Here is a 27,181-nt window from a genome sequence, read left to right as displayed (position 1 = left end):
CCCCTCACCTTCTGCCATTGAACTCATCCTTTCCTAGAAACACTCAGTCTCAATCCTCAGATATAGTGGTGCTCTATAGCTGACAAATTAAACGCCTAATGTTTCACATTTTTTTCTGCCACTTCTGCTGTCACAAACCTAGGAAAACACACAATTTATATTATAGTCTTGCACGCGGTCATCATGTTTTCTTGTTGGACCTAGTGGTTTTTGAAGGCAAACGCAGACACAGCACGTCAGGATAGTCTAAGCATGCCCCTAGGTCTTCGTTATCACAGAGGGATGAGTAAACTGTATTTTAAGTTTTGAAACGAATTCATTAAAAGTACGGCTTGATCTACAAAGACAAGAACAGCACAGCTGAGAGCGAGTGAAGCCAAGGGTCTGTCTGAAACTCTGGAGAGGCAAGGAATGAAAGCCTGCAAGTCCACAGATGGTTTTCTGCTATATGAAGTTATTTGCCTTGCAGTGATGGTCTAATTAATAGCACCAGGCCTGGAATGGGGATACGGATGCGTCATTAGTCCAGTAATAAGCCAAACAGATATTTTCCTGTTTCCTTTTTGGTCATAATTTTGCATCAGTCTACATGGGTCGAACATAGAGTTGATGTGTTTTACCATAATGAACTGCAAGTAGCTGCTGATTTCCCTGAAACTAATGGCTTGGTTGGAAGAGCAATAAATCAGCGGTACCACTGATCCTTCCCCATATTTACTCATTTTAGTAGTGGCAGGGATCAATGTAGAGTCACACAAAAGTTACATGAGTTCATTTCTTCCTGAAATACTGTGGGTTATATGGTGTATCTGTAATAGTACAACTAATGGTGCAATGATGAAGTTTAAATGAAACTCTCCTGAGTTCTCCACATAACTATATAAGTGCCATTCTTTAACCCTTGCCCCCGTGGCGGCTTTTTTGTTCTTATCTGCACATTTCTGTTCTGTAAAAATGAAGAATAAAGCAGTGGTCTTTACATAATATATCAGTTAATTCTCAGAGCCGCATGGTCTCCGTGAAACCCAGATTAAGCAATAAATCTGATCACATACTTAGAATGAGTGTCACAATCATTTGAAAATGGTCGCTTTCCATTGCTGAGTCCTTCATGAGCAGTCAAGCACCGCCCTGTGTCCATAGTGTGGTCCCAGTCCAAACACTGTAGACAAACTGGTTGAACTGAAGTCTTCCGGCTACACTGGACATACTGTAAATGTACAGTAAATCTCAGAGTACGAGTTTGATAGGAAAGTGATTTTCCTCAGCAGTGAATGCAGGATGCAAGTCTGATGGATGAACAACCTAGTGTAAATAAACAAGCGTGCCTCGACACATTAGTTTTCTCAGCCCCCCAACAACGCTGTGGGGTCCATCCATTCAGTTAGAGCTGTCAGTCATATGTCCTCCCAGAACGAGCGGAGCCACTAAAGAGACAGTCCCCGAACCACATCCGCCATGAAACCCACCCCCCTTTGGCCCTGCCTCTGTATTTAACACTGCACTAACATAGCTCGCTTTAAACTGATTTTTTGGAACTGCTGGTGGGCGTTTCATGCTTTTCTGCCTGTAGAACCCTGGGTATTCCTGGCTGCCTTCGCTCCGCAGTGTCCTAACTTTTTTTGTTTTGTTTTGTTTTTATTTCCTTCTCATCCATTTGTTTTTTCACGAGACCTCCGATTCCAAATATTGACACCCGGTGATTACAAGTATGACTTACCTGTGATGGATTAATTACTGAAATATTATTCTGTGTTTTCTTTTTTTGCTTTCCTGTTGTTGACTAACCTTTGTTACAGTACAATTTACAATTTTAATTATGTGTAAGGTTAAAAACATGACAATTAGTCATTTGAGATGCAGTGAGTGACTGTGTATGTGGAGAGCAGGAAGGATGCTATTCTCTCCTTTCCTATCGATCTCGACCTCTGCAGATAACCAGGAGAAGGAAAACAACGAGCTAATCTTTCAGCATCAGCTGTGTGTGGGTGGACTTTGCTAACCATGGCCAGATCTCCCACACCACCCCGTCTTTCTCTCGCTCTTTCTTTCCCGCACGCTTGCTCTCGCTCGGCCTGAAACAGACTGAGCTCATCCAGCTAATTAAGGGGTCTTCAGTATGAGATTCTGGAGACAACGCAATTAAGACAGAACCACTCAGACACTCTTATTTGTGGCTTAATTTAGCGCTGGCAGTGGAACGTAAAGCAGTGGGAAGAAAGGGGCGGTCTGACTGCAGTCGTGGAGGTGATCCAAGCTTAAGTCTTGTGACGTTTGGCTGCCAAATAAAATTGCCAGTGAATCTGGGCAGCTCCACATACCCTTGCTTTAAAGGCGTCCTGCAGTGCGAATGCCCCCTGTCGCTTGAAAACATGCCAATGACGGGTGGATGTTGCCTTTTCTTCCCCTCTGTCCTCATGTCCCTCTGAGCAGCAATGTGATCAGCAGTTCCCTGCTTGTGAGGGTTCAGTTTGCCCACGTGGTCAGGCAGTGATAAAGTGAGAGAAGAGAAGGTGGCCACCTGGTCATCACTCGGCAGTTGAATTGCAGCCGGCCATCCTCGTGTTCCCGGGTATGGCTCGTAAACAGCATTCTGCATTTCAGTGCATTTAAAGTCCTTTCTTACCCTGTGATGGGCTGGCATTGTGTCAAGGGTGTACCCTGCCCTGCACCATGTTCCCTGGGATAGGTTCCAGACCGCCACAGCCCTAAATGGGATTGGATAGCGGTTATTGCAAATTGATGGGTGGATGGATTAAAGCAATTTTTCTTTACATAGCGGTGAAGATTTAGCACTCAGTGTGTCGGTTAAAACACCTTGAAAGACTTGCCGAAACCCCGGTCACTCGCCTACCTCCGCCCCACTGAAGTTTCTGTATTTTGCTTTGATTGCTGGTCAGGTGCACTGAACTGCAGGGATTTGAGAGGACACACAGTTTGCTCTTTAAACAGACCGTATTTCCTCCAGTTGGGGATTACAGGGTAACATAAATGGTTGACAGTATTCAAATACTTCCAAATACAACACGCTCGGGAATATTAACGCTTGTGTATTTTGAAATTATGCTTTTGTCAGGTGGAAGCATATAAATCGCCATGTCTTGATGTATTGGAGATTTATTCAGCGTAAGGTGTTCTCCTTCCAAACCCAGTTTAATGTATTCCCAAATGCCTGTAGAAACTCTGCACAAAGTGAGACAAGGAAAGAAATGACAGTGTCCAATTATCGCTGGATAAACTGACTGGATCAGACCACAAAGGAATGAATGGGAAATTATAGATATTATCCATTCAGTGTCCCCAGTCTGCTGTTGTAGTGACATACTGGCAATTAAACTGTCGATCAGTCATTACAAAATATGCAGTTCTGCACTTTCTATTCAGCTCATCTGATCTGATGGATGGATCTTTATTTCCCATCTTTAAATTATATTTTTCAAAGAGCCAGCCATACGCATTCTTTCTTTTTTCTAAGCTTTTAGAAGGCGTCAGTGCGAAAAACAGTGAAGTGGATTGCCCTGATACATTGATTTGTTTAACTGATTTTTATCCATCTTATAATTTGTCTAATGAAATGGAAATGAATTTTTTTAATGTTTTGAAACAATGTGCAGGAAGAGATTTTGCAAAGGGACGTGATACAGGACAGCACTGAGCGATTACATTCATCTAGCGCCCCCTGTCCCTCACAGGTGGAAGGGATACCTGGGGTACTCAGCAGTGCTAGGGAGCTGCCTCTGTGGAATGCAGGACACTTGCGCTCAGCTGGAGGGGCGCGAAGGATTGTCGCCTTACCCTGGTCTCAGTCATCTCGGCCTGCTTGCCTATTCCGAGTGGCCTCTCGGCATTTACTCTTACACTGATCTATGGGACGTCCTTAAGACAGGTCTCCAAATGATCCCTGGGAAATGTCAGCTGACAGATCGATGATCAGTGTCACTCTTAATAATAATCAGGGACTGACATTTTCCTGTGTCAGCAGTTATTTTTTCCCTCTGAATGCTGTAAACATTTCCTCTGTGGCACCACAACATAAACATGTCTACAGTAAATTAGTTCGCTGGCAGCGTCAGCCGTGTTGCAGCTTGTAATATACCATTTAAAATCTGACTGCCGTTTCTCGGGGTTTGATTCTTGGCCGTTAGTAGCTGCATGCATTTGTGAAGTAGGTTTTAATGAAACAGTTTTGTTTTTTTGCTGGTTCATTACAATTGTATTGAAAAGAGTAGAAGATGCACTCAGCGGGGTACAAAGAACAAGATAGGAGCTTGGCTGCTCGGAACCCACTGGTAAATGCAAGATTAGGAAAAAATATGGAGTAGATGCAAGTTTACCAGAATAGTTTTGTTTTTCTACACAGACGTGTTTCGGCAGGATGCCTTTACCAGTCATACATTTTCAGCTTCTGTAATTCATACAAATGAGGTTGCATTCACTGCACTGATTTTGGATTCTGGTGTGTCCAAAGTGCTCCTTAAGCTTTGGAAGTGTGAATCAACCAGAATTTTTAGGTTTGCTTTGGTGGTTGCGTTGAAAGGAGGAGTCATTGGTTTTCATCTTTGCAAGTTCATAAAGTCAATGATAATGCTGCATCCCTTCAGTGAATGAACCGGACTTCTGAAAAGGTGGAAAGTTGGAGTCCTGGGATTTGGGGAGTTTAGTGTGAGTAAACATTTTTACCATATTTCCCATTTGTTTATACTGTACTACCAGCTCAGCATCTGTCCTTAGCTGCACACACAGCGATCCCGTTTACTGGGAGGCAGATGGTGGATGACACGTGCTCTTCCCATTCTCATCCCCACCCACTGTGTGCTGTCCTCTGTCCATGGAAGGAGGAGACTGGGCCTCATCTGAAACCATGACTGCTTCTGCAGTTGGCTTCATCTTTCTCCTTCCACGATTCCATGCGGCCAATACAGTTGCAGACATTTTAAAATTAAAAAGTATAGAGATGGTATATAATTTAAAACTTAACTACATTTATATAACTTTAAACAGAGCAAGTCAAAAAGTCTCCACAATAATAAAAATCTGTCCAAATGTAAATTATTGCAGGTAGTTTTTCCAGTTACCCTCATATTTTACTGAACTGTACTCAAAAGTAGAACAGCGGGGCTCTTCCTGGTCGTTGAACCTGTAGCCTCTTGGTTCCTTAACCAGTAGACCTACCCCTGCCTCTACACCTGGCCACAGGTGTGCCTGTTGTTCCAACAAGACCCTCGCAAGACTAGGGCCCGTGGTGGCAGGTGGCAGTTTATAGATGCCTGGTTCACCCACCGTCTGTCTTTCCTTGATGGGGCTCCTTTGGTGAGCCAGACAGCAGGTGAAAGCTGGGCAGGCTGATGGAGGACCAAGCCAGGGCCATGACAAGGAAGGTGGACCCCAGAGTGCCGTGATTTGCGATGTATTTCAGCGTAAAAGGAGAGAGAGAGGAGGGAGACCTGTCTCTGCAGCTCTTGCTTGAGCAAAACCAAGGATTGTGGGTAAAAATGGCAACATAATCTGAAAGGCCACTTAAAATGAGTCTGTGCTAATCAGTGTCTCATTTTTTCTTTCGAAATGACTCTTGAAATGTCAGTTTGGAAAAAACAGTTTATTTTTCAATGAAGCATAGCCAAAAAGAAATCTGCCTTGCTGCACATCTTGCAGTTTGACCTGGAACACAGGAAGCTATTATTGACAACCCCTGCAGTTAAGTGCTACAGGTAAAGAATTAATGTACATTGTATGCAGGTATCATTATTATTATTATTATTATTATTATTATTATTATTATTATTACAGCTCTTAGGATACTGAATGCATCATTACACTCATCCATAGGACTGTGCAGAAAGTGGTTAATTGTATTTACTTCTCTGTTTTCTTCAAATAAATTGATTGGATATGATGTATGCTGGTGGGGCACAGTGGCGCAGCAGGTTTGGCTTGGGCTTGCTTAGTGGTGAGGCTGGGGTTCTAGTCCCGCTTGGGGTTTCTTGCGGCAGACTGGAGTCTCCTCCGGGGTGTGTCCCCTCCAGCTTTGCGCTCTGTGTTGCCGGGTCAGGCTCCAGCTCACCGTGACCCCGCTTGGGAGAAGCGGTTGTAGACATTGTGTGAGATGTATGCTGCTTTTTACCTGCAAACTATCATTATTACCAATACAAGAGGAGTCAAGACTGCAAGATCCTCTAAATCAGACAATGACGACTCCCCAAGAGATCTGTTTGTTGCCGCTGTTATTGACACCTCCTGTGTTGCTGAGGTGCTTCTGCGCCTACACCTCCTCCTAGCATATTTATCAATATTGTCTGCTTCGTGTTATTAAATGCCTTCATTTTGCCTCTATAGCATTGTTCCCATCTGCAGGTGGTGCTTTAAGTACCATGCTGTCATTATGCACTGATGGAATAACTACATGTACTACCAGGGCTTTACTAAGTCTCTGCTGTTTTATTATTTAGTATAAAATGCAGATGATTGTAATTGTACTGAATGTAATTATAGATGAAATTATGAATTTATCTGCGATTTCACTAATGTCTATGTGTATTCATATGTCTGGTAAAAACCCAGTGTGGAGGTCTCACATTCTTAAGTAACTGTAAACTGAGTTTGGTTTCACGTCTTTTCTAAAGGCAAGGAAGTAAGTCTTTAGTGTTTTTCATAATGCTTATTGTCTTTTTTGTAAGAATTTCATTTTCGGGGCGGCAGGTATTGTAGTGTTTAGAAACACTCAGTTCACAGTAGAAACAATCAAGTTCAAATCCTAATACCCATAATTATACCCATGATCACCGTATTTATCCTGAGTTAATACAGTAAAAATGACCTGTCTGTTTTAATGGTTAAATAAGTACAAGCAGTTTAGTGTACAAACCTAACATTGCATGTAACTTTGGACAAAGGTGTCAGGTAAATAAATGTGGGTGTTTATAATTAATTGTATCAATATTGTAGTTGGTGGTGCAGTATGTACTTGATGTTAAGTATTTTCGTCTTTTTTTTAGCTGTTTTGTTTCAAGTGCGGTGAAGAGCTAGTTGTTTTGCGCTAAATCTGTTTATCGAGCTAAGAAGCGTTCAGTCTCACTTACAGTCGGAAAGGCCCTGCGGTCCTACATCTGCAGTTCTGCCGTTCAGACCCGAGAGATTTCTTCCGCAGGCTGTGTCCAGCTTTGGGCCTCTGGGAGAGGACCGTCCTCGCTCTAGAGCGGGGGAATGGAGCTCTCCGCTGCCAGCTGCTCCATGACTCCAAACATCAGGCGCCACTTTTTGCCCCCAGCCTCATGTGACCCGTGCACTTTTTAAGGAGCGCTTGAGAGGGACATGAAGAATCTGTAATCCAGGTGTCTGAGGGGAATGGGGAAATGCTGGGCCTGATGCAGGATTTCTAATGACTCTTTTGGGAGGAAACTAATGATTTTTCTCATTACAGCACTTGCCTGCTCTTTCCCCAGCACTTGAAACTCACGCCTGGTTAGCTCTCCTGCATCATACCCGAACAAACATCTTTTTTACAGCTTTACATTAAATGGTCCATAATTTCATATACTGCGCCGTGTGATTCCAGTCCAGTGCAAGGCAGTATAAAGTTCTGTCAGTTTGGATGAAGGTGCAGGGATAGAGGATGCCGTCTGGTTCAGAGCTCAGCAAAGACTGTGAGGGATAAAGGGGATGAAGCAGTTGGGTTCTTTGCGCCAGGTGCTGATACAGGTTACACCTAGGCTTCATCTGTAAGCAAGGGTTGTAGATAAATCCATGCTACAGCCTGCAACTGAACAGGACACTTTTTTGATGTTTATGAAGGCAGCAGTTTGACCCTGGGTGCAATATGACCCTGCATCCCTCTGCACAGGCTCATGTTCATCCCCCAGCTGCCTGTTATCTCAATGATTCTTTGTCCTGTGCTATCTGATTGGTCCACATACCTGTGGGGCATTGGTTATCTTCTTGACTGAAAGGTCCTCAAGATAATCTTGAGCCTTCAGAAAGTCAGCCTTCAAAGTCCAACCAGACGTTTGAGTTGTTGGAGACTCAGCCAAGCTAGAATACCTCAAAAGCCTACATTAAATACCCAAATTTGATTATACCATAATTCTATTATATAATATCATGATATTTAACTACAACATACTGTAATTTGAGGGGGGGGGCACAGTGGCGCAGCAGGTTTGGCCAGGTCCTACTCTCTGGCAGATCTGGAGTTCGAGTCTTGGGGTGCCTTGCGACGGACTGGTGTCCCATCCTGGATGTGTGCCCCCCGGCCTTGCGCCCTGTGTTGCCGGGTTAGGCTCCAGTTCGCCGTGACCCCACTCGGGACAAGTGGTTTCAGACAGTGTGTGTGTGTGTGTGTGTGTGTGTGTGTGTGTGTACTGTTATTTATCAAACAATGTACACACAAAATAACAAGAACACAAATATGTGCCGTTTACTGACACAACTCTTAATGTGTGCAATATTTTGTTTAATGAGGATCTAATTGTGTGTTATAACTGTTATTAACAGCTGTGCTTTTAGAAGAAATAACACCAGCGTGAGCATTGCAGAAGGTGGCATTCACCATGAGCACTGTACAGGACAGTTGGTTTTTAATTCATATCCTTACATGAGCTGTTTAGGAGTGTGCTGTCCTCACATAGTCATGGGTCTACACGTAGTCTGCAGTTTGTCAAGGGTCAGAGGTATTCAAGCAGGAAGTCCTGCGGTGAATTGACTGACGACTGCCTCAAGTGGTCAGTTGCGTTGCGCTGCAAAGAAGAACTGCCTCCAGAATGGCATCGCTACGAGCGCTAAGGCTAAGCTGGTACCCACAGTTTGAAGCAAGCAGGAGGACGGTGGTGCTTCTCTTAAACGACCCCGGATGCCTGAGGACAAAACCGGGGCCTCTGTGTGGAAAGAGGAGGGAAGGCAGGCCAGGTACTGGGAGGGCTCTGTGGCCTAGGGTTCTCACCGTAGGATCCATCACCACCCGAAACGTCCTCAGTGGCAATGCGCCACCATTACCTTCCAAAATTAGCCACATGATAGATGCCGAATTGATAATGGCAAGTCACAACTGTGATTAGGGAACGCATGCTGTGACAACAGGGTGTCTAAAAATAGCTTTCGCCGGGGGTGACGGCTCAACTGCGTTCACGAGAACGCGTTTTTTGCCCTGGGAAATGCTCCCAAGGCACACCGAATCTTCTTGCCCAAGCCATGAGCTCTTCCTGTGAAGCCTTTTAGAAAACAGTAGAGAGGAGGTGTTGGCAGTGGAACCTCTTGACGGCGGACTGCTTCTCCTCCTTTTAATCAGATTACTGTGGATTTGTTGCATGTGTCCATTTGTTGTGTGTGACTCATTACATGTGATTGCCAGTCATGGCTCTGTGGCCCAGGGTTCAGCAATTTGTCTGACTTGAAAAACAGAAGCACACAATTAATCATCTAACTGCCTTGAAAATGAAGACCTGAAAATTACCTTTTATTTTTTAATAATTATACTGAATTGCACTAAAATGCAAGTTAACCTTTGTGATGACACAATTAATTACCGTATGTTTTCTCAGCAGACACCTTCATCCGCAGTGACTTACAGCTGTACCCATGTACCCACAGCTGTTCTTTTTACTTGAGTAGTTTGGCAGTAAAGATCCTACCCAGGGGCACAACAGCAGCGTTCCACCTGAAACCAGCAGCTCTTAACAGTCTGTGCCTACTAGCTACCTTGCTCCCTGTTGCCCTAAAATGGTTCACATAGAGGCTTCACATAAGTTTGGGCGATGGGGCTTCGGTTTGCTTTCGTTGGTTTTATGCCACAGTTGTGCTTGCCGCCCTTGTTTCTGCAGGACCCCAGGAGCAAGCACAAGTTTAAGATCCACACATATGGCAGCCCAACATTCTGCGATCACTGCGGCTCGCTCCTCTACGGGCTCATCCACCAGGGGATGAAGTGCGACAGTAAGTCCTGGGGGGCGACCAGACAGCGCTGGGAAATGATACAGCACATGTTGTTTGGTCACTAAAAGATCGCTGAGCTCCAGGAAGCAAAATGGTGAGTGCAGTGTGCTGTATTTGCTGCTGCACTGATTTGAAACTATATTCTTACATGCTGGATGTAAAATGAGAGGCCAGATGGTTTGAAGCGGAATTTGAAAGTCAGTTAGTATTCTGACTTCTAACCCTATCACAGATAAGAAAAGAAATTACATTAATTAACTTGTTTAAAACAGCTTATGCTCTCTACCAGAGCAACCATTAAAAACTAATTATGGCTGCAGGGCCCTGTTAAAAGAAAATTATGTTGTATATGTCAACTCACACTGGCACAAGTTGCAGCTGGATTCCAGCTTATTGGAAGCTGCATGTTTGTTGTTTTTTCCTCTTCTCCCATGTGAGGCTGCAAGTTGTATCTCTCTAATTAAAATGACAGCAGACATTTGGATGTTTGTCCGTCAGCCTCACATTTATTTGGCGGTTCATCTTCTGAGCTGATGCACAATATGAAGATAATCATACAGCTTAATTGAGAAGTTGATTTGTTGTCACTATTCCTGTGCATCTTTTCCGAAAGGAATCAGCATTTTTTTGCTCAATTTTTACTCTCCCCCCCCTTAAAATTTGTAAATTACTTGAAGGAAGTTTCTCTTTGTACTGAGTGCGCGTGCGTCTGTTTTCGTGGATCTTGGTGTCTGTGAGCGTCGTAAGAGCGGCCTTTTCTGTGCTCCAGCAGCACCACTGTGCAAAGAGGAGCCAGTCTCTTCAACGGAATGGACACTTAATCCCCACATGAGCTCCGTTCTGCTCGTTAGACTTTAACCGATCTCCAGATGTCTCGTGATGGTGAGTCCACGGGCCATTTCTGTTTCCCTCCGCAGCCTGTGACATGAACGTGCACAAGCAGTGCGTGATGAACGTGCCCAGCCTGTGCGGAACGGACCACACGGAGCGCCGTGGCCGGATCTACCTAAAGTGCGAAGTGTCCGGAGAGAAGCTCCATGTGACAGGTGGGTGGAGCCTGATGCATCTCATTTCTGGGTCAAAAAGCATGTCGACAGCACCAAATACACTTTGAGAACCCCCACCGCGGCCTTACTCGGCGGACCTTTCAAAGCACTGATAGATTTTCGAGGCAAAGAAGAGGTCAAGATGATATTAATTTTCGTAGGAGACGCGGTGAGAGCAGACGCTGACGGGTCAAGGGGATTCACAGATTAAACAGAGTGAGCGCAGAAGAGGCTTTAAAGCCACACGTAGTGTCACCAAAAAAATTAACTTTATGAATTCTGTCTCGTTTAGTTTAGGATTTAATTACATAACCACAATTGTCACAGAAGTGCATGTGAAAGAGCAGTTACATGTACAGGATACCTGGGTTGAGAAGGGTGCATCTGCCAAACACACATTCTCCTCGTGGCCACGGCTTACAGCCGGTGTCTTAATGTCCTCGACACAGCATGTTCAATGTGGTCTTGCCTGTTTACTGTCAAGTTTAAACCGCCATTGGTGTGTCTCAGACCTCAGATAGGAGAACCAGGATCCAGTCAGAATTATAACGAGTCTTAGCCAGAATCAGAAGGTTCTTGAATCTGTTTATATTGTTCAACATGTCCATCAGAAAAGGACTTCCTGACAGCAGCTTCTGTCTTCATCCTCCAGGTGCTTGAAACCCTTTGAGAGGAGTTAGTCTGTTCTGCTATGATGTATATCGTGATGTTGCTATGGTCAAGTTCAAGGTTTTGACACAGTGGAGTTTCTGTTTTGACCTCTTTCTGTTTGCGTCTCTAGTAACTGTCAGTATTTCCACCAACAAGCTGCACCACTATAGCAGTTCCAGGGTGACGCTTTAACATTAGTTTACACATCCCCCAGGGATGAGGTAGTCTTCTAAGTGTTGCAGATGATAGCTGCACATAAATGTTTACAGAAAATCAAATATGGACATTAAAAATCCCTTTCTTTGTGTAAATATTTCCGAGGTATCGCAGAATGCAGAGATATCACCATCACCAGCACTTCCACCATCTCAACAAACTTGTGTATTTGACTCTGACGGGGATAAAATGTTACTGTTGACAATGTATAAGTTTTACTATTGTTTCCCCACATCTTTACTGCCACATTTTTCTGAAGGAGTCTTGATAATTATACCATGCCATGAGGAATTAAGTGCTTGGGTCTGCAGATTGGTCCTCGCAGTGCGGAGAGAGTCATTGTCCTCCTACCAAGGTGTGCAATAAAAGCGTCCTTCGCTGCTGTAGTCGGTTTGCTTCGTTTCTCTATTCGCCGCTCTGTTTTGTGTTTCTGTCCTGATAACCGTGCTACCCAAAATAACACCGTCACGTGTTGTTCCACTTGCCTGCCCTTCTATGTTAGGTGGCATTTTTTGCTTTTATATTTTTGGATCAATTTTGGGCAAATAGTGTTCAGTATCTGCCAGCTCACTTGCGATAGTGGTCCTCGGAAATCCTCATCATTACTGCTTGACTGCATTCCAGATCGCAGCCCGAGTATAATTTGAGGTCGACTGCCCCAGTCCTGATAATTGCTTTTGTTTAAAATGAGGTGGGATTAAAAGCCATGAAAAATGAAAGGAAAGTATAACCTCACTGGTTAGAACTTTGAAATGGGCTCTAAGTGCCGGTGGAGCGGAGTGTGGTTTATGAGCCAAGACTGGATCAATTTAAGGCTTTGATATCTGCAAATCCTGTCTATACCTGTGCTGTGGAGCTCTCATAATACTGTTTTTTTTAGCATTTATTCCTTTGAACCTTCTCTAAACAAGTGCTCTGTTGAAGAGCCTGAACAACTGCCCTCAACTCACCTAGCAGTGGAAATACACTGCAATTCAGTCGCGTTAACAAATCCTGGTTAAAACCTTTGACGCTGTCTGGATTCAAGTGTATGATAATGCATACGAGGCGGTAGCGCTTATATCAGGTTTTCGTGTGTTTTAAAGAGGTCTGAGAATGTAGAGGAAGCTTGCTTGGTGCTGAGCTTGTGCGCTCGCGGTCCCCGGAGAACGTTTCTGCGCATGCGCTGCTTTCCATGAGGACCTGTGACCCCAAGGCTGGGGCGCATCCACAGACTGTCCTCAATTTGTGTGCAAATCCCAGCGCCGGCATGGCTCCGCTAATGCGACTCTCCGCAAAAGTCTTTCCGGGCCCCTCCAAAGAAGGCTGTCGGGACACCGTGCTGCCCCAGGGTTGCAGAGCCGTCACTACAAATTGCCCCATTTCTCAGGGAGCCCAGAAGTGGCTGCTGCTGCACTTGCTCTCCGCTGGCCCAGGAAGAAAATGACAAAATATTGCAGTGGGGGCTAAATCTGACAAGGTGTATTTAAATGGACTTGGATCTCAGTGCAGTGTACTAGCACTAATGGGTATTGCTGTGGAAGCCTCCAAAGATTTGATGTGAACTGTGCCTCAGCGGCAGCACTACATTCGTACAAGACATTATTAAAATGATGTCTGAAAACACATTTTGAATCAAATTCGTAACAGCTGAGGTGTTTGTATATGTCTGGGTCTGCAGTGATGTCTTTCCGTGATGTTTACCTAAGGTAGAGAGGACTCGGCAGTAATTTTGGATCTCCGAACGAGTGAAAAGTTCCGGTTTGAGATCTCCGCATTTCTAGATTTTACTAGAAACCAGAAGAAAGGGAAGGCACTGTGGAGCACTGAACAAGGAGGGAAAAGAACAAAAGAGCAGAAAGGTCTAAGCAAGATGAATGAGCACTGTGTTCTCACTGCTGCGGCACTACATTTTAATGTGCCATTGTGACTGTAACATATTGGTATGAAAATGGAAGGAGTCGGAGGTGGGGGGGGTTGTCGGACACTAGTTGGTCTCACGGCAGCCAAGCTTTTGCCCCCAGACTCTCCACAGAAGACACAGACTATTTAAGCGCTGCCACTGAGGTCCACGCCACCATCACAAGGCAGCAGACCTTTCCTCATCAAGCTGAGTTTCTGGAAGACGATGCTGTCAGCTCAATGCCTGCAGTTTTAGGAGGCGAGGGATGAGTGTGCAAAATCCAATAAAGCGCATAATTTGTGAGACATGGGGAATGTTCTGGGCCCTGAAGGAAGCACAACAGGCGCTTCTTGTTGAGCAGGCACAGACAAATGCGGTCCTTGTGCACATCGGCATCTTCGCCTCCCACGGACGGGGGACCTCGCCTCTGCCCGTTTGTTCATTGTTCCCAGCTGTCATCTCACACACTTGGGTTCGTGCCCCTCGATCCCTTCGTCTATCGATCCTGGTGGCGCTGCAGTCTGAGAGGAAGAGGCGGCTAGGCAGGCTCCGCTGGCAGGACCCATCAGCAGACACAATGGTCCCAGCGATCCTGTGGCTCTGTGCATTGGCCAGTGGGAGCCAAGAAATGAGCAAAGCCTCTGTGCATCCTGGCTCATTATATTCATCCAGTTTGTGGGTATACAGTAGATATAGTCAATCAACAGCACTTTCGTTGCCTGAGCTCTAGCCAAAGCCTCTTTCATAATTGATAGCACTGATTGCGACTTGGCTTTCCATTCATTTTCAAGTGCTGCTGCCATTTCAGAGATAATGAATGCTGAAAGTGATGTCTTCAGCTGCACCCTACACTAATGCCTGGGAAATCCAAGAATGATATGCGTAAGGTCTTCCCATAGTAGTTTATCATTGCTGCTAATTACTGCTTTCCACTGTTTTATTGGCTTTCTCACGAGATCACTTGAGTTGCTCTCTGTAAGCGTAATTGCAGGCGCTCTCTTTTTGCAGAGGCCCGCACTGAAACGCAGCAGAGAGGTGAGCCTGTAGCATCCTGCCAGCCAGAAACTGTGCAGCACACAACAGAGACTTCTAGTCCCCAACTCTGCAGAACATGAAACCAAACTTCAGCCTGGCAGACTGTACTTGGTATGACATGGTATATTTGAGCAGAATATTGGGGACTGGCGTTGGTGTGCCTTTCCACGTCTCTATGAATGAGTCTCTGGAGGTTGCAGCTTGTCCTACTTTCTAGCAATTGCTAACAAATGAAGTGATTCTTGTTTGAGACCCAAGTCACAGCCATGTGTTACCTGTCACTGTGGCATCAATGGGGCAACTCCTTTATAGCACAGATTGTTGTATAATTACCCCTCACTGAAGGACTTTTCATGATGTGTAATGCACTGCAGCACACGTACTGGAGACTGTGTATTTGTAAAAATCTGTTACATTGACTCTTTTCACGTAGGCGATGTACAGTGATTGTAAACTGTTATGAAGCTGACATCTTATCTAAGGTGGCTTTGATCATTAGAGACACTGCACTAAACTCCCTCCAGTCATTCAGACATATACAACACACACTACGTGCAATTTAGAGTCTCCAGTTCACCTGAAGCACATCTTCGGACTCTGAAAAGATACCAGATCACCTGAAGGAGAACCATGTAAACTTGGGGGTAACATGCAAACTCCACCAGCCAGATTGGAACCGGCGTTCAAATACACATTCCAGGTGCTGCAAGGCATCAGTGTTACCTTGTGCTTTACCATTTCGCCCCACAAATCAACTATTTGAATCTCAAATAATCACAATAATTGCCATACTGTAATTAAATGTATAAAATTTTATTAGTTGATTTATTAATGGACACAGCTGAAGCATCAATGGAAGGCTTTCACGAAGAGGCATGTTTTTGCATGTATTAATGTTTCTATTGTGCACATTATGAGGATTTTGGATTATTCAGCATTGAGAGGGGTAACTTGTTTTGTTCCCTGTCTAGCAAAGGCCCATCGATGCTTTGCCGCTGTGAAAACTGCTGGACAGATGTGCGGTACAGGTTTCGGGGGTTGGTCGGAACTCAGGGCTACTGAGTCACCGGTGGTAGAAACCCCCACGAGCTCCTCCACCCCAGCTAGACCAAGACAGACAGTCACTTTTAATCGCTGCCTGCTAGACCAGCGAGGGGCCCCAGGAGAGACAGCTGTATAATTAAAGTGAAAGTCCTTTTGTTTTCCCCCGCGGCTCCTCATTCACCAACGATCAGAACGAAATAAAAACCTTTTTTGCTTCCTGTTCCTGTTTATTTGTCCTCATACTTTGTCGTCTTTTGAATTCTGAATTAACATGAATCACAAGGAAGGAATTGTAGGAAGCGTGTGGGCGGCAGTGGTCCGAAAGGGTCCGTAGACCTGGAGCTGTAATGAGGTACACCAGCGGTACATCTCTATTTTCCACATGGAGCCCTCTGACCAGAGGAAGGTGTTTGAGCCCAGGAATCTCAGATGTTTCACAGTCCACAGTACTACAGCACCTCAGTCCGTGCTACAAAATTTGTCCTCCCCATGTCCCAGTGTGAAGGATCATCATATCATAAAACAATAGAATCTCATGTCTTAGCAGGTCCTGGTTTGATAGGGAGCTGCAGAACCTTGTAGGGAGGCACTGACATTCCTCTTTTATTTAACCTATAAATAATGCAACGTATAATTTATACTTCACATTAAGTCACTGGTACATTGTAGAAATGTGTCAAATACTTCCTAGGGCAGATGACATTCTGAGCTCCTGAAAAAAGTGCACTGCAGCACTAAACAGTCGTGCGTCCCTGCAGCTTGTGTAGGCTATTCTTTCCGAAAAAACATGCAGTGCAGTAAACTAGGATGGAGGAACGGGGGAACCTTTTTTCAGTAGGAGCATTGTTGTAAATTTCAGCAGCGACCCACATCCTCTACAGCCAGATGTGCTCGGTTTACACCAAACCCTGCTTTATCTGCAAACTAGCGTGGCTGAATTTCAGAGATCCTTAGTTAACTTACAGTTAGTTTAAATACATTTATTCTGAAGTGCGGTTGTTGGGTACCATTCAAAGTATACCCTTACTTATAATATTTATATGGGTGTTTGTGTTGTGAGACCCAGTTCTGGACCTGGAATAACTGTCTCAAAGGTGTTGAACAGTCAGCCTATTTTTCAAGAAAAAAAAAAAAATCTTTTATAAACTTCTCCCTTCAAAGTGACATGAAGTGTGTCTTATGTCAAGGACACGTACAAACTACGGAGAAGGTGGAACATTTGTGAGACCAACAGATTTAAAAGCAGCATTCCAGTGTCCATTCCAGTGTCCTGCCGCTTGAATTCAGTTCCTTCCTTGCCAGTGTGGGTTTAATAGGCTGCTCTGCCACACTTCTTTACACTCGCCAGTATTACCCTGTTACTCTTTTCAAAGATCAAAATCTTTTGCCAGGTAAAAATGACCCTAACAGCAGACTTTAGCCAAGTTGAATCATAGCCATAATAACTCAGCTATGCGATAAAACAAAATGATTGTTGAATTCCACATACCAGGCAAACCCTGAGCGGATGGTTGGGGTATAAATGAAACACAGATGTTTCCCCAGCTGGTTGACGAACAGCTCTGCAGAGGGCGAGAACTCTGCCTTGAGCCCGCATTGCACAGCCCTGGCAGAACCTTAAAATAAATTTAGCAATTTGCTTGTTGAAAACGGCTTAGTGAGTTTATTTCTTCAAAGCATGTATGTATAGTTGTGCTGCATCCCTGTGCCCTTCAGTCCAGCTTGTGTCACCCGAAAGATTCAAAGACATTAAAGCACGATGGAGGAATATAGACCGTCTGGGCTTACGGCACATGGATGCCACTCACTTCGCCTGAAGAAAGAGAATTGCGGATCCCCAACTGCCACGTGCTAAGAGTACCGCCTAATCTTTGGAGAGCTGTCCATCAATGACCTCCCCACTGGCTGAAAGTGAGTGTGCCGATGAAAAGGTGGAGGGGAAATGGCTGATGTGATGGCTGCCTGCCCATTGCCTCTGATGTATTGCCTGTGACTGGACATCTGTAACCTTAGTACAGTGAGCAGCCAGATTTAGTGCTCTAATATCTGCCTGGACACTGCCGCTGCCAACTGGCAAACACATCAAGATGGACCCCCCGTGGGATTAACGCCTCTTCGTCGTTGAGCGCTTCTCGTGATGGAGACATCAATATTGTTGGAGAAGAGCCAGGGGACACACAGAAGTGACTGCACACAAGGCTCACCTCAGCACAGCGAAGCACCCATCACTGAAGCAGACCTTTGTTTGGCGAGGGAGGACCACACGCCAGATCTCTACCAGGATTTGCACTGCATTTACAGACCGAAGGAACAAAGTTCACACCTGACAGGACATTGTTTTGCATTGTTCAAGTGTTGGGTGGAAACAGTGCAGCTGATCAGGCCAGAGGTCTTTGGAACGGTCCTGCGGGATTAATCCCCAGGGCCATGAATTTAGATCCATGTTGCGGCCCCATTGTGCCCTGTCTGCAGCCCTAAGTGACAGTGAAGGTCCTTTAATTGTGGGCCGTAACACTGTCTCGTGATTCTGTTTTAGAGCCAAGCGCCAAGGACATCTTGCAGGTTCTCTACACATTTCTAGAAACGCAACTCTGTGGCTCAAAGTGGCTGCGTGACCCAGTCCGTGCTCTCCTTATCAGGCCCAAATAAGGCATTTTGGGTAGATCCAGATGTTCCTCCGTGACAGCTGCAACAGGGTGCTCTTCCTTTGGCCTCGGAAGAAGAAAAGGCCTTGCAGGCCGTTTGGGATGCTGTACGTGCCAAGTGCAACGCTGCTGTCATGGGCAGTCAACTGCATAGGAAACTCATGGCTTTTATAACATTAACATAGGGGCTATTCACTGTTTGAAGGTCTATACTCAATCGAGGAAGATGGCAGTAGCAGCCTGCTCTGAGCAGAGATCAATGATGCATATTCAATTATAAATCTCTTTTTTTTCCAGTGTTTGTTGTTCAAAGGATGCAGTCACAGAGAGTAAAGACAAGGGAGCGGTAGAGCAGACCAGGCTTCCATGAATAAGGGCCACATTAATGTTGTAATTGCAGAAGCCATAGGCCCTTGTTTTTCATCTCAGGCATGAATGCAGAGCCTTGACCGCCCCTGGATATTGTATCTAAGCAACAGCGGCAGAGTAAACCCTCCCTTCTGTGCCCTAGCGTGTCAGCGGTCAGTGCGGACAGTGGGGAAGCCTGACTTTCTTCTGCTGTGACCAGACAGAAAGTGGGGGAGCCCCACAGCCGGCCGCTGCAGGACCCATGGGGCATGCTCCGTTCAAAGAGCTGGGGGAGGGATCCTCAGATACCACTGACCCAAAACCTGTGACACAATAACAGCATGTTTATATACAGGTGGTACAACCAATCCTCTGAAGGAGCCATATGGCTATGTATTATATATTTGACCCTTGGTTCCGTGGTACATTTTTCAAGTCCGCTTTTGCTGGAAGACGCTCAAGCATTCCGCGGTTTTAAGGTACACGAGTATTTACCGTTTATACGCCAGTCATAATTAGGACCGCGTGTGGTGACTCGGAGGGCAGAACTGATGCCAAGACCTGCCGTCGCTTTGTATGTCTGCGGATAGAGAAGCAGCAGAGCCGACGACGCAGGGAGAGCCGTGTGTCTGGAGAAGTGAAGCCCTGGAGCTCCTCCTGTTGGTCACAGTTGTAGCTGTGTGAGCGGAGAAGAAAAGGGTCACACTTTCTGTTTCCTCTCTTTCTGTTCTTGCAAGACACACACACACAGGCTGAAACCGCTTGTCCCGAGCAGGGTCGCGGCGAACCGGAGCCTAACCCAGCAACACAGGGCACAAGGCCGGAGGGGGAGGGGACGCACCCAGGACGGAACGCCAGTCCGTCGCAAGGCACCCCAAACAGGTCTCGAACCCCAGACCCTGTTCTTACAAGAGAAAAGGGAAAATTTTACTTTACCTATTGTTGTTGTCACCATGTGTAGGAATGTTTTAAAACTGGCTGTTTTTCACCCATTGTGCCGTTGATTACAGGTAAAATACCGTTGCCTTTTGCAGATTCGTGAGTTCTGCGTGTTGACTGCGATGTGATGTGATGACTTCCCGTAGCATGGCCTTTTTCTGGTGTATTTGCTTTGCATTATAATGGTTTCCCAGCCCTGCTTTGGCACTGCTCTCCCAAACATTTCCCAGTTACTGTCTTGTCACCCACCGTCTGCCTTTCCTAATAAAGATGCTGGAAGCTCAACGGCAATGCAGAGCCGTACAAGAAAGAAAAGATGAAAAAGCAGATGCCTTTCTCGGAAGCCTCGGTGACTTCGGTGACACGCTGGTGGACAGCAGGCACTCGGCATCCTGGGAAGTGTACCGTGTCGTTAGCAGCGGACACTCCCTGGTCACCCACTTCCAGTTCCGAGGTGGCTGGCTAATGAAAAGCTGAGCTCTTGGTTTTCCTTGCTAGGGGAAGCATCCGTGCAGCCCGGCTTCCTCCTCTACCTGCGTTGAGTGTGTCAGCCTAAATCTCTGCTTAGCAAGTGCGTACATATGATTGCGAGTGACATTGTGAGATATTGGCATGATAGAAGGAATCCTCCGAGGGGCCGTGTGGTGATGTAAGCCTTGTTTGTAACGGAGTTTGTGTTATATTTCCATCACGCAGCCTGAGCGAGTCTCCCACTGAGCCCCCCACCTTACCCCTCTTTTCAGAAAAGAAAAGTGGCATGGCTCATCATCTCTGTCTGAAATAGATGCACCGAAAGCCCCCTTCCACCGGTGCAGACAAGTAAATGCTGTTTTATAGCCCATTTAAAGGTCACTAATCAAATGGCAATTTAAACCGATGCGGTATATCACAGTAGTCCTCTGAAGCACTGAAAATACAGTGAATTTGGCCCAGTGTGTAGAAATATAATTAATGTCTAATCTCCTGTAAAAGGCTGCATGGAGGACCTGTTTGCTCTATAAATCACTAACAAAAGAGGTGACGTCTTGGTGAGAGGCGAGGTTCTGCTCTCTGAATACTGAGTCTCGGCGGTGAGGCCAACTGGGGGCGTGGTATAGGTGTGGCCTAGTGCATCACTGTTTTGTAGCGGGGGTCCTCGAGCAAAAGCGACCTCATCAAGCCTGTTAATGAGCAGCTAACAAGCTTCGTGTCCCTTCTGTCCAGGGTTGTCAGAGGACACATCTGAGGTGGGACACGCGCTGCAGGAAGAGCCAGAGCTCGGCATGGGGCCTTTCTTCCCCCTCATCGCCGTCTGCTGCTGCTTGATCAGTGCGCTTGTGACAGTGCTTTATCAAGGAGTGGAATCACATACCTCTCGTACATACGTATAATCACGGCGTGATGGAGCAGGCAAATCCCGTTTTCCATCTGGGACGGTGTGGAGATAAACTGATACCCATAAAGAGGATTGTCTCAAGTACATTGTAGAAAATACTTGGTTTAAGTCACTAATATCTACAGTATGTAATCATTGATCATTCAAATACTACATGATGAACAATCTGTTGTGGTCTCAGATCAACAATTTTTTTCCCACCACACAAATGCAGCTTTGCAGACTTTGGTACAAACGGGTACGTTTGTGCTGTAACGCATATGCCAGCATCGGTTTGCATGGTGCGTTATGACGGGAATGTCACATATCCTGCATGAATCAGAAATCAACCTGGAAGGTCAAAATTAGAAAGGCACCTTTCAGAGTGATGTGTTGTTTGTTTTTTCCCCCTTCTCACTGAGGTCAACTCCAGGACAGACAGCAGGACAGCCCTTTTAAGTAGGCTTATCTCTGATATTGAATTAATCCGGTATTAGCCCTGTATACATAACACTAATTTACATAACAGTTTTATACGTATACCTGCCTTCATAAGCATATTCTAAATTCACCATTTCTTTTTCTCTTCCGTTGCGTATTGTAAAGCATAAAAACTTTACATTATTATTCTGTAAGCTATCTTAAATTTTATTCCCTGTAGCCACGTTTAATATTTTGCAAGCTCACTTCGCAATGGTCTGTTGCACCACATTAAACCTGTCTTTTTTCTTTATTATATATGTGTAGAGTTAGAAAAGTATGTTTGTCAGTGTGCGTGAGGTCGTTATTTAGAGGAGAAAAAGGGCATTAATGTAGCACAGATGTGTAAGCGAACCGCTGCCTGACCACCGTCATCTGAAAAAGGAGCTGTGATGGATGGCGCTCTCTAATTACTCATGTCTTTTTTTCTTACTTTGGAAGACTGCGGTGCTTTTTTTCTGGGATTTATCTTAAAATCATGTTCTTTGTATATGGAGAGAAGAAAATTCACTGAAAAACCTGAAGTGTGATTCTTTTGTTTGTTTCCCGAAGTGATTTACCTGTACCTCACCTCTGTACTGTTACCAAGGCACCAAAAAGTAATTGTAATAGATTTTCTAGATATTCCTCTGTTGGAAAGCAGTCCTCCATTCAGCCGTGTGCTTGTTTCTTGCTACAGTGGGCGAGGGCAGAAATCTGATCCCCATGGATCCCAACGGGCTGTCGGACCCGTACGTCAAACTGAAGCTCATCCCTGACCCTAAGAATGAGACCAAGCAGAAGACCAAGACTATCCGCTCCTCCTTAAACCCCATCTGGAACGAGTCCTTTACCTTGTGAGTTCTGCCCTACAGCACAACGGCGGAGTTGTGTTTTGTTCATGGGGGTTGGCTAGTTTGAGTCTGTTTAATTTTGTGTGTGTTCTCAGTAAGTTGAAGCCTGCAGACAAAGACCGCCGGCTCTCGGTGGAGGTGTGGGATTGGGATCGGACCACCCGCAATGACTTCATGGGCTCTCTGTCCTTCGGTGTGTCGGAGCTGATGAAGTCTCCGGCGTATGGCTGGTGAGGCTCCGCCCACATGCACGTGACCACTTCTGTTCAACCAATTCACAGTACCACAGGGTTGTGCAGTCGTTTCCTACAAGATCCATGGGATTTGTAGGTTTTCCATGAGTCCCAGCACTCAGGTAGTTAACAATGTGAGTGATTAGTTTAGAAAATCACATGACCTCTCTTTTCTAGGGAAGAATCAACTGCAAAGGTACCCAATCAATAAAATGTTCAGATTCTCAAAAGTAATGGTGATGTTAACCTCTTTCGAAATTATGCGTTTAGTTAATATTTTCGGCACTGAACACAGTGGTAACCCGCTGACCTACAGCTCTCGTAATGCTCAATTACCCACGTCTGTTCTGCAATGCCAACACATCTGATGTAAGTGGGTATAAATCACACATTAATGAGACTTCTGTGTTTTCTGACTGACCTCTGCTCTAGTGTCATTTCTTCTGGACAATATAGCTTGTGGCCAGCTGTTGTAAGTCATGTACTTAATAGCTTCATGAAAATAATGAGGTTACCCTTTGTCTGAGGCTGCGGGGCTGGCTGTGTTGATCACGCTAAAGTAAGTGTCAGGATCCGGGGCCCTAGATAGACATCAAGGCTGGAGCCAAGAGTTCGGTTGAGGGGGTGGGGTTAGAGCAGGTCCCTCAGCCTGTCCCCAGTGCGTGGCAGTCGGACAGCTATCTAACTTTTTATTGTCCCTTGAGCCTTCCCTTTGTTTGGGTTAGTCCCCAGGAGATGAGGTCTTTTGGTTCCTTATGTGGAGCCCAAGTCAGCCCGCCAGCAAACCTGCCCTCAGTGTCTGTTCATTTTCCAATTAGTACCCCGAGGTGGGGATACATTTTAATGTGAGTCTAGACCTGTGGTTGTCCTTGCTGCTTTATTTAAATGACAGTCGTACCACGAAAGCTCTGCTTTGAGATCACATTGCTACTGCGCAGTAGCTAAGTATGCTTCTGGTCTGAGGCCAGCATGATAATCATAATGACTGTGGGGACTGCAGTCATTCACAGGACTACAGGACAACCACATTCTTTTTTTTTGTTTAAAAAAAAAGGAGGTTTGCTTTCATATTTCAAGCCTATCTGGCAGGTCATGTTTTTTTCAACAGAGCCCTGGATTTTCATTTGCCTGTATAATGTATCTGAAAAGAAATTAGTGATAACTTCAAATACATATTTGGCAGTGCTCTGGCATGGACATAGCTAAAAAAGTGAACTTGACAAATTGAAACATCTGTAAGCTTTTTGGCAGAGGTTGTTTTTTCCATTTTGACCTTCCCAGTGGGGGGTAGGGGGGGTGTGGTGGCGCAGCGAGCTTGGCCAAGTCCTGCTCTGGTGGGTCTGGGGTTCGAGTCCCACTTGGGGTGCCTTCTGATGGACTGGCGTCCTGTCCTGGGTGTGTCCCCTCCCCCTACAGCCCTGCACCCCGTGTTGCCGGGTTAGGCTTCGGTTCGCCGTGACCCCACTTGGGACAAGCGGTTTCAGTCAATGTGTGTTATCTTTCCAGTTACCTTCTAGCCTCTCCCACCCCACATGCACAGGTGAAATCTTTTCTTCATCCCAGGTACAAGCTGCTGAACCAGGAGGAAGGCGAGTACTACAATGTTCCCATCTCAGAAGAAAATGACGGCAACCTGGAGCTCAGACAGAAGTTCGAGGTGAGGATGAGGACAGAGGCCATGGCCACAGTTGTCTGTTCGCTCACAGAGATGGCTACACGCACCCACATGTGTGCATTCCTCTACCCCTCGGGATCATCTGTCACAGCAGCAGCCTAGGTGGAGTAACTTGCCCAGCCAAAGAAGGAGTTCATGTAGTGATTTGTACCAAGTCTGTTTAGTTTGTGTTATTTCGGTGCTACTGATTTCTGACTCTTATTTAGATTATACGTTCTTCCCTAACCCTTCAAAAGCATTTATGATATTTAAGAAATATGATTAACATATTGCCCAGTGCAGACTTGTGCTTGTGAGTCACTATCCAGCATATGCGGTGATTGATGATGCAAGCTACAGGTTGCTTTCCTTCTTATCTTGTTTAATGCACCAGATTTTCACGATGACTCACTAAGCTCCAGCTCATCTCCTAAATTAATTGTTAGGCATGGGCAATTCAATATCGACCGTCACTAACAAATGAAGTCATTTGCATTTGTACAGCGGATTCCTCCTTCTGAATTTATAAAAGGCGCATCTTGGACAGCGAGTCGCCTCACGGTCACGAGTGCTCCATGGAAACGGAGCCGTTGAACCGACTTCTGATCTCCACGCCTTCAGCATCTTTCATGAGGCTCCTAGACCCGCTTTTGATGGCGTTTACGGAGGAGGAGAGTCCGTTTTTGTCTGGCGGCTTCATGGTACCTCGTGGTGCCTTGCAACACTCGCTTGTTTTGCCTCTAAATGATAATCCATCTGACATCCGTGCCGAGTGGAATACTGATACTGATGACTTTATCAAGATTGGATGGTAAAAACCAGTGATAAGCTTCTCAGCTTCAACTTGACACTGCAACGATCTAATGGCGAGAGAAAAAAGGAGGGAAGGGAAGGAAAATCCATACAGTGATAACCTTATCTGGATCATGTCAGCAGCTCCACAGAGAAATGTCTCTGCTCTGTCTGCTCATTAGACACTATGGCAGCGAGCACACCTAGCTGGACAGAGCTTGTTTGAAATACAACTTTTCAGAGAGCTCTTTTAGTTTTGTCCACCCAAAAGTTTGAAAGCTAAGCAGATTGATCCACATCAGCAGATAAAAATAATGCGGAATAATCATGGAATGACAACACAAGTTGGCTCACAGGTGTGCTCATTTTCCTCTCTTCTGAAAGACCTATCTCGTCTTTCGCCTGGGTGTGGGAATAAAGCATGCCGAGGCAGTTCCACGGAAGTAAATTTTAGCTCGTTCCCAAAGACGCGAGCTTATGACATATGTTGTCAGATGTAGGATTCCCTCAGGTTCCCTCAAGGCAGCGATGATGAGTGGCAGAATCCCCTTTCCACAGCACTGTGGCCCCCTGTAGGAATCGCTCCCATTCCAGTACCTGTGCCTACATTACTTATCACGTCTTCCTAAAAGTAAACCCTGCAGACGTATTCCACTCAACAGTCCATCCCCTACCAGGACCTCTGCATATATTTGGATTTGTCCTTCACTGTACTTTAAAGTCAGCTACAGATGAAGAGGACAAGCTATTTTCTGTTACTTTCAGATATTCTGGTATTAATAAGCTACAAACATTTTGGCCAGCACTATCATACCAGCATTTCCTTTGCTTGTTCACCTACTGCCCAAAATTGTTACTGATGTTTATTGTAGGATTTGCTGTATTCAGTTTGTTGGGCCTTTGTGGTCATCTCCACGGCTGTTTGTTATCCACTCTTTCTGCACGCTTTCATTTCTGAACAGTGTTTGCAGAGGGTTTTCCACCAGAGCAAGCGCAACTTCCACCTGCTTTGGCTATTATGTAGCCAGAGGCGTGTAGCCCAACTCCTGCGGATTCTGTCGGTTTTGCCGTTTTGCCATTTATGTTGCTCAGGAAATGCCCGGCCTCAAATTAGAGTGAAAGAGCGTTTCCTGGAACACAAACAGCATTGTGAGGTTTGCCATCCCTTCCTACCTGTTGATCTCCTGAGTCCCAAAAACCATTTCTGAGGCCTTAAATGCATGTAATGGGTTAGGGTTGTGTGGTGAGAGCGGGATTGTAATTGGAATGATCGAAAGTGAGTCTATTTGACTTCCTGCACGGAGGGAAGTGAAATGGTGGGTTTCCGTAGGTCCACTGTGGCAGGCGGCACTGGTCTCTTGAGGAGCCGTCTCCAGCCCCCGCCTCACAAATCTCCGCATTGGGTCCGCCATCCCCTTGACCCCTTAACCTCGGCACACAGGAAATCGGCCCCCGAGGACCCGGCCTTGGCCATCACCATAGCAACTGCTGGTAGCACTGACCCAGTGCAGATGCGGTGCCCTGGGACGGGTTAGCACATGGCAGGGATATGACAGTGTCCCCTCCCCCCATACACACAAACAGCCCAGTGGGGGATCAAGCAAAAACTCATTTAGAGTGTATATCCTCTTAGCCACAGTATGTGTGATACTGGCACAGATGCTGAATGCATGTGTACACAATAATTAATGACTCTTTCTGTTTACTGGGTGTTTTCAGAGCAGTGACGGAAGAGACAGCTGCAGATAGGTTTAATATGTCTCCGTGACTATCCTGGATGTCATCTCATACCCCACTATTCCTGCTGAGCCCCCTCCCTCCCTGTCTACTCCGATAGTAAAGAGACACTGGTTCACATGTAGCATCTCAGTCACTGATGGAAGGCTGGTTTCTAAGTTGATTACTTTCCCTGAGAGAGGAAACAAAGGCCAAAATTTGTCCCGAGTTGTAATTAATTTAAACATTTTTAGAGCTGTACAGTATTCCTCCGTAGGGATTGTAGAGATTCTGCTTTCTCCACAAGACAATATTGAGCCTCTCGCATGACTTGACTGGTGTTCCTTGAATGAAGGAAAAGCACCATTGACATTCCGTCATTGGTAAAGACA

At 45.6% G+C, this 27,181-nt stretch overlaps 1 protein-coding gene across 1 annotated transcript in view; it reads left to right on the top strand.

Annotated features, from left to right (window-relative positions):
- LOC108940048 (protein kinase C alpha type) overlaps positions 1–27,181 on the top strand; it is a 146,209-nt gene that overhangs the window by 79,972 nt on the left and 39,056 nt on the right. Inside the window, exons 4-8 of the mRNA XM_018761858.2 lie at positions 9,810–9,921; positions 10,839–10,967; positions 22,241–22,397; positions 22,490–22,624; positions 24,191–24,284. Of these exons, the coding sequence (XP_018617374.1) occupies positions 9,810–9,921; positions 10,839–10,967; positions 22,241–22,397; positions 22,490–22,624; positions 24,191–24,284 (627 nt within the window). The remainder of the gene's footprint in view (positions 1–9,809; positions 9,922–10,838; positions 10,968–22,240; positions 22,398–22,489; positions 22,625–24,190; positions 24,285–27,181) is intronic.

This window comes from Scleropages formosus, chromosome 20 (assembly GCF_900964775.1).
Source record: "Scleropages formosus chromosome 20, fSclFor1.1, whole genome shotgun sequence".
Taxonomy (NCBI): Eukaryota; Metazoa; Chordata; class Actinopteri; order Osteoglossiformes; family Osteoglossidae; genus Scleropages; species Scleropages formosus.
Note: the sequence above shows the minus strand (reverse complement) of the source record. Positions and strands in the feature narration are given on the sequence as shown.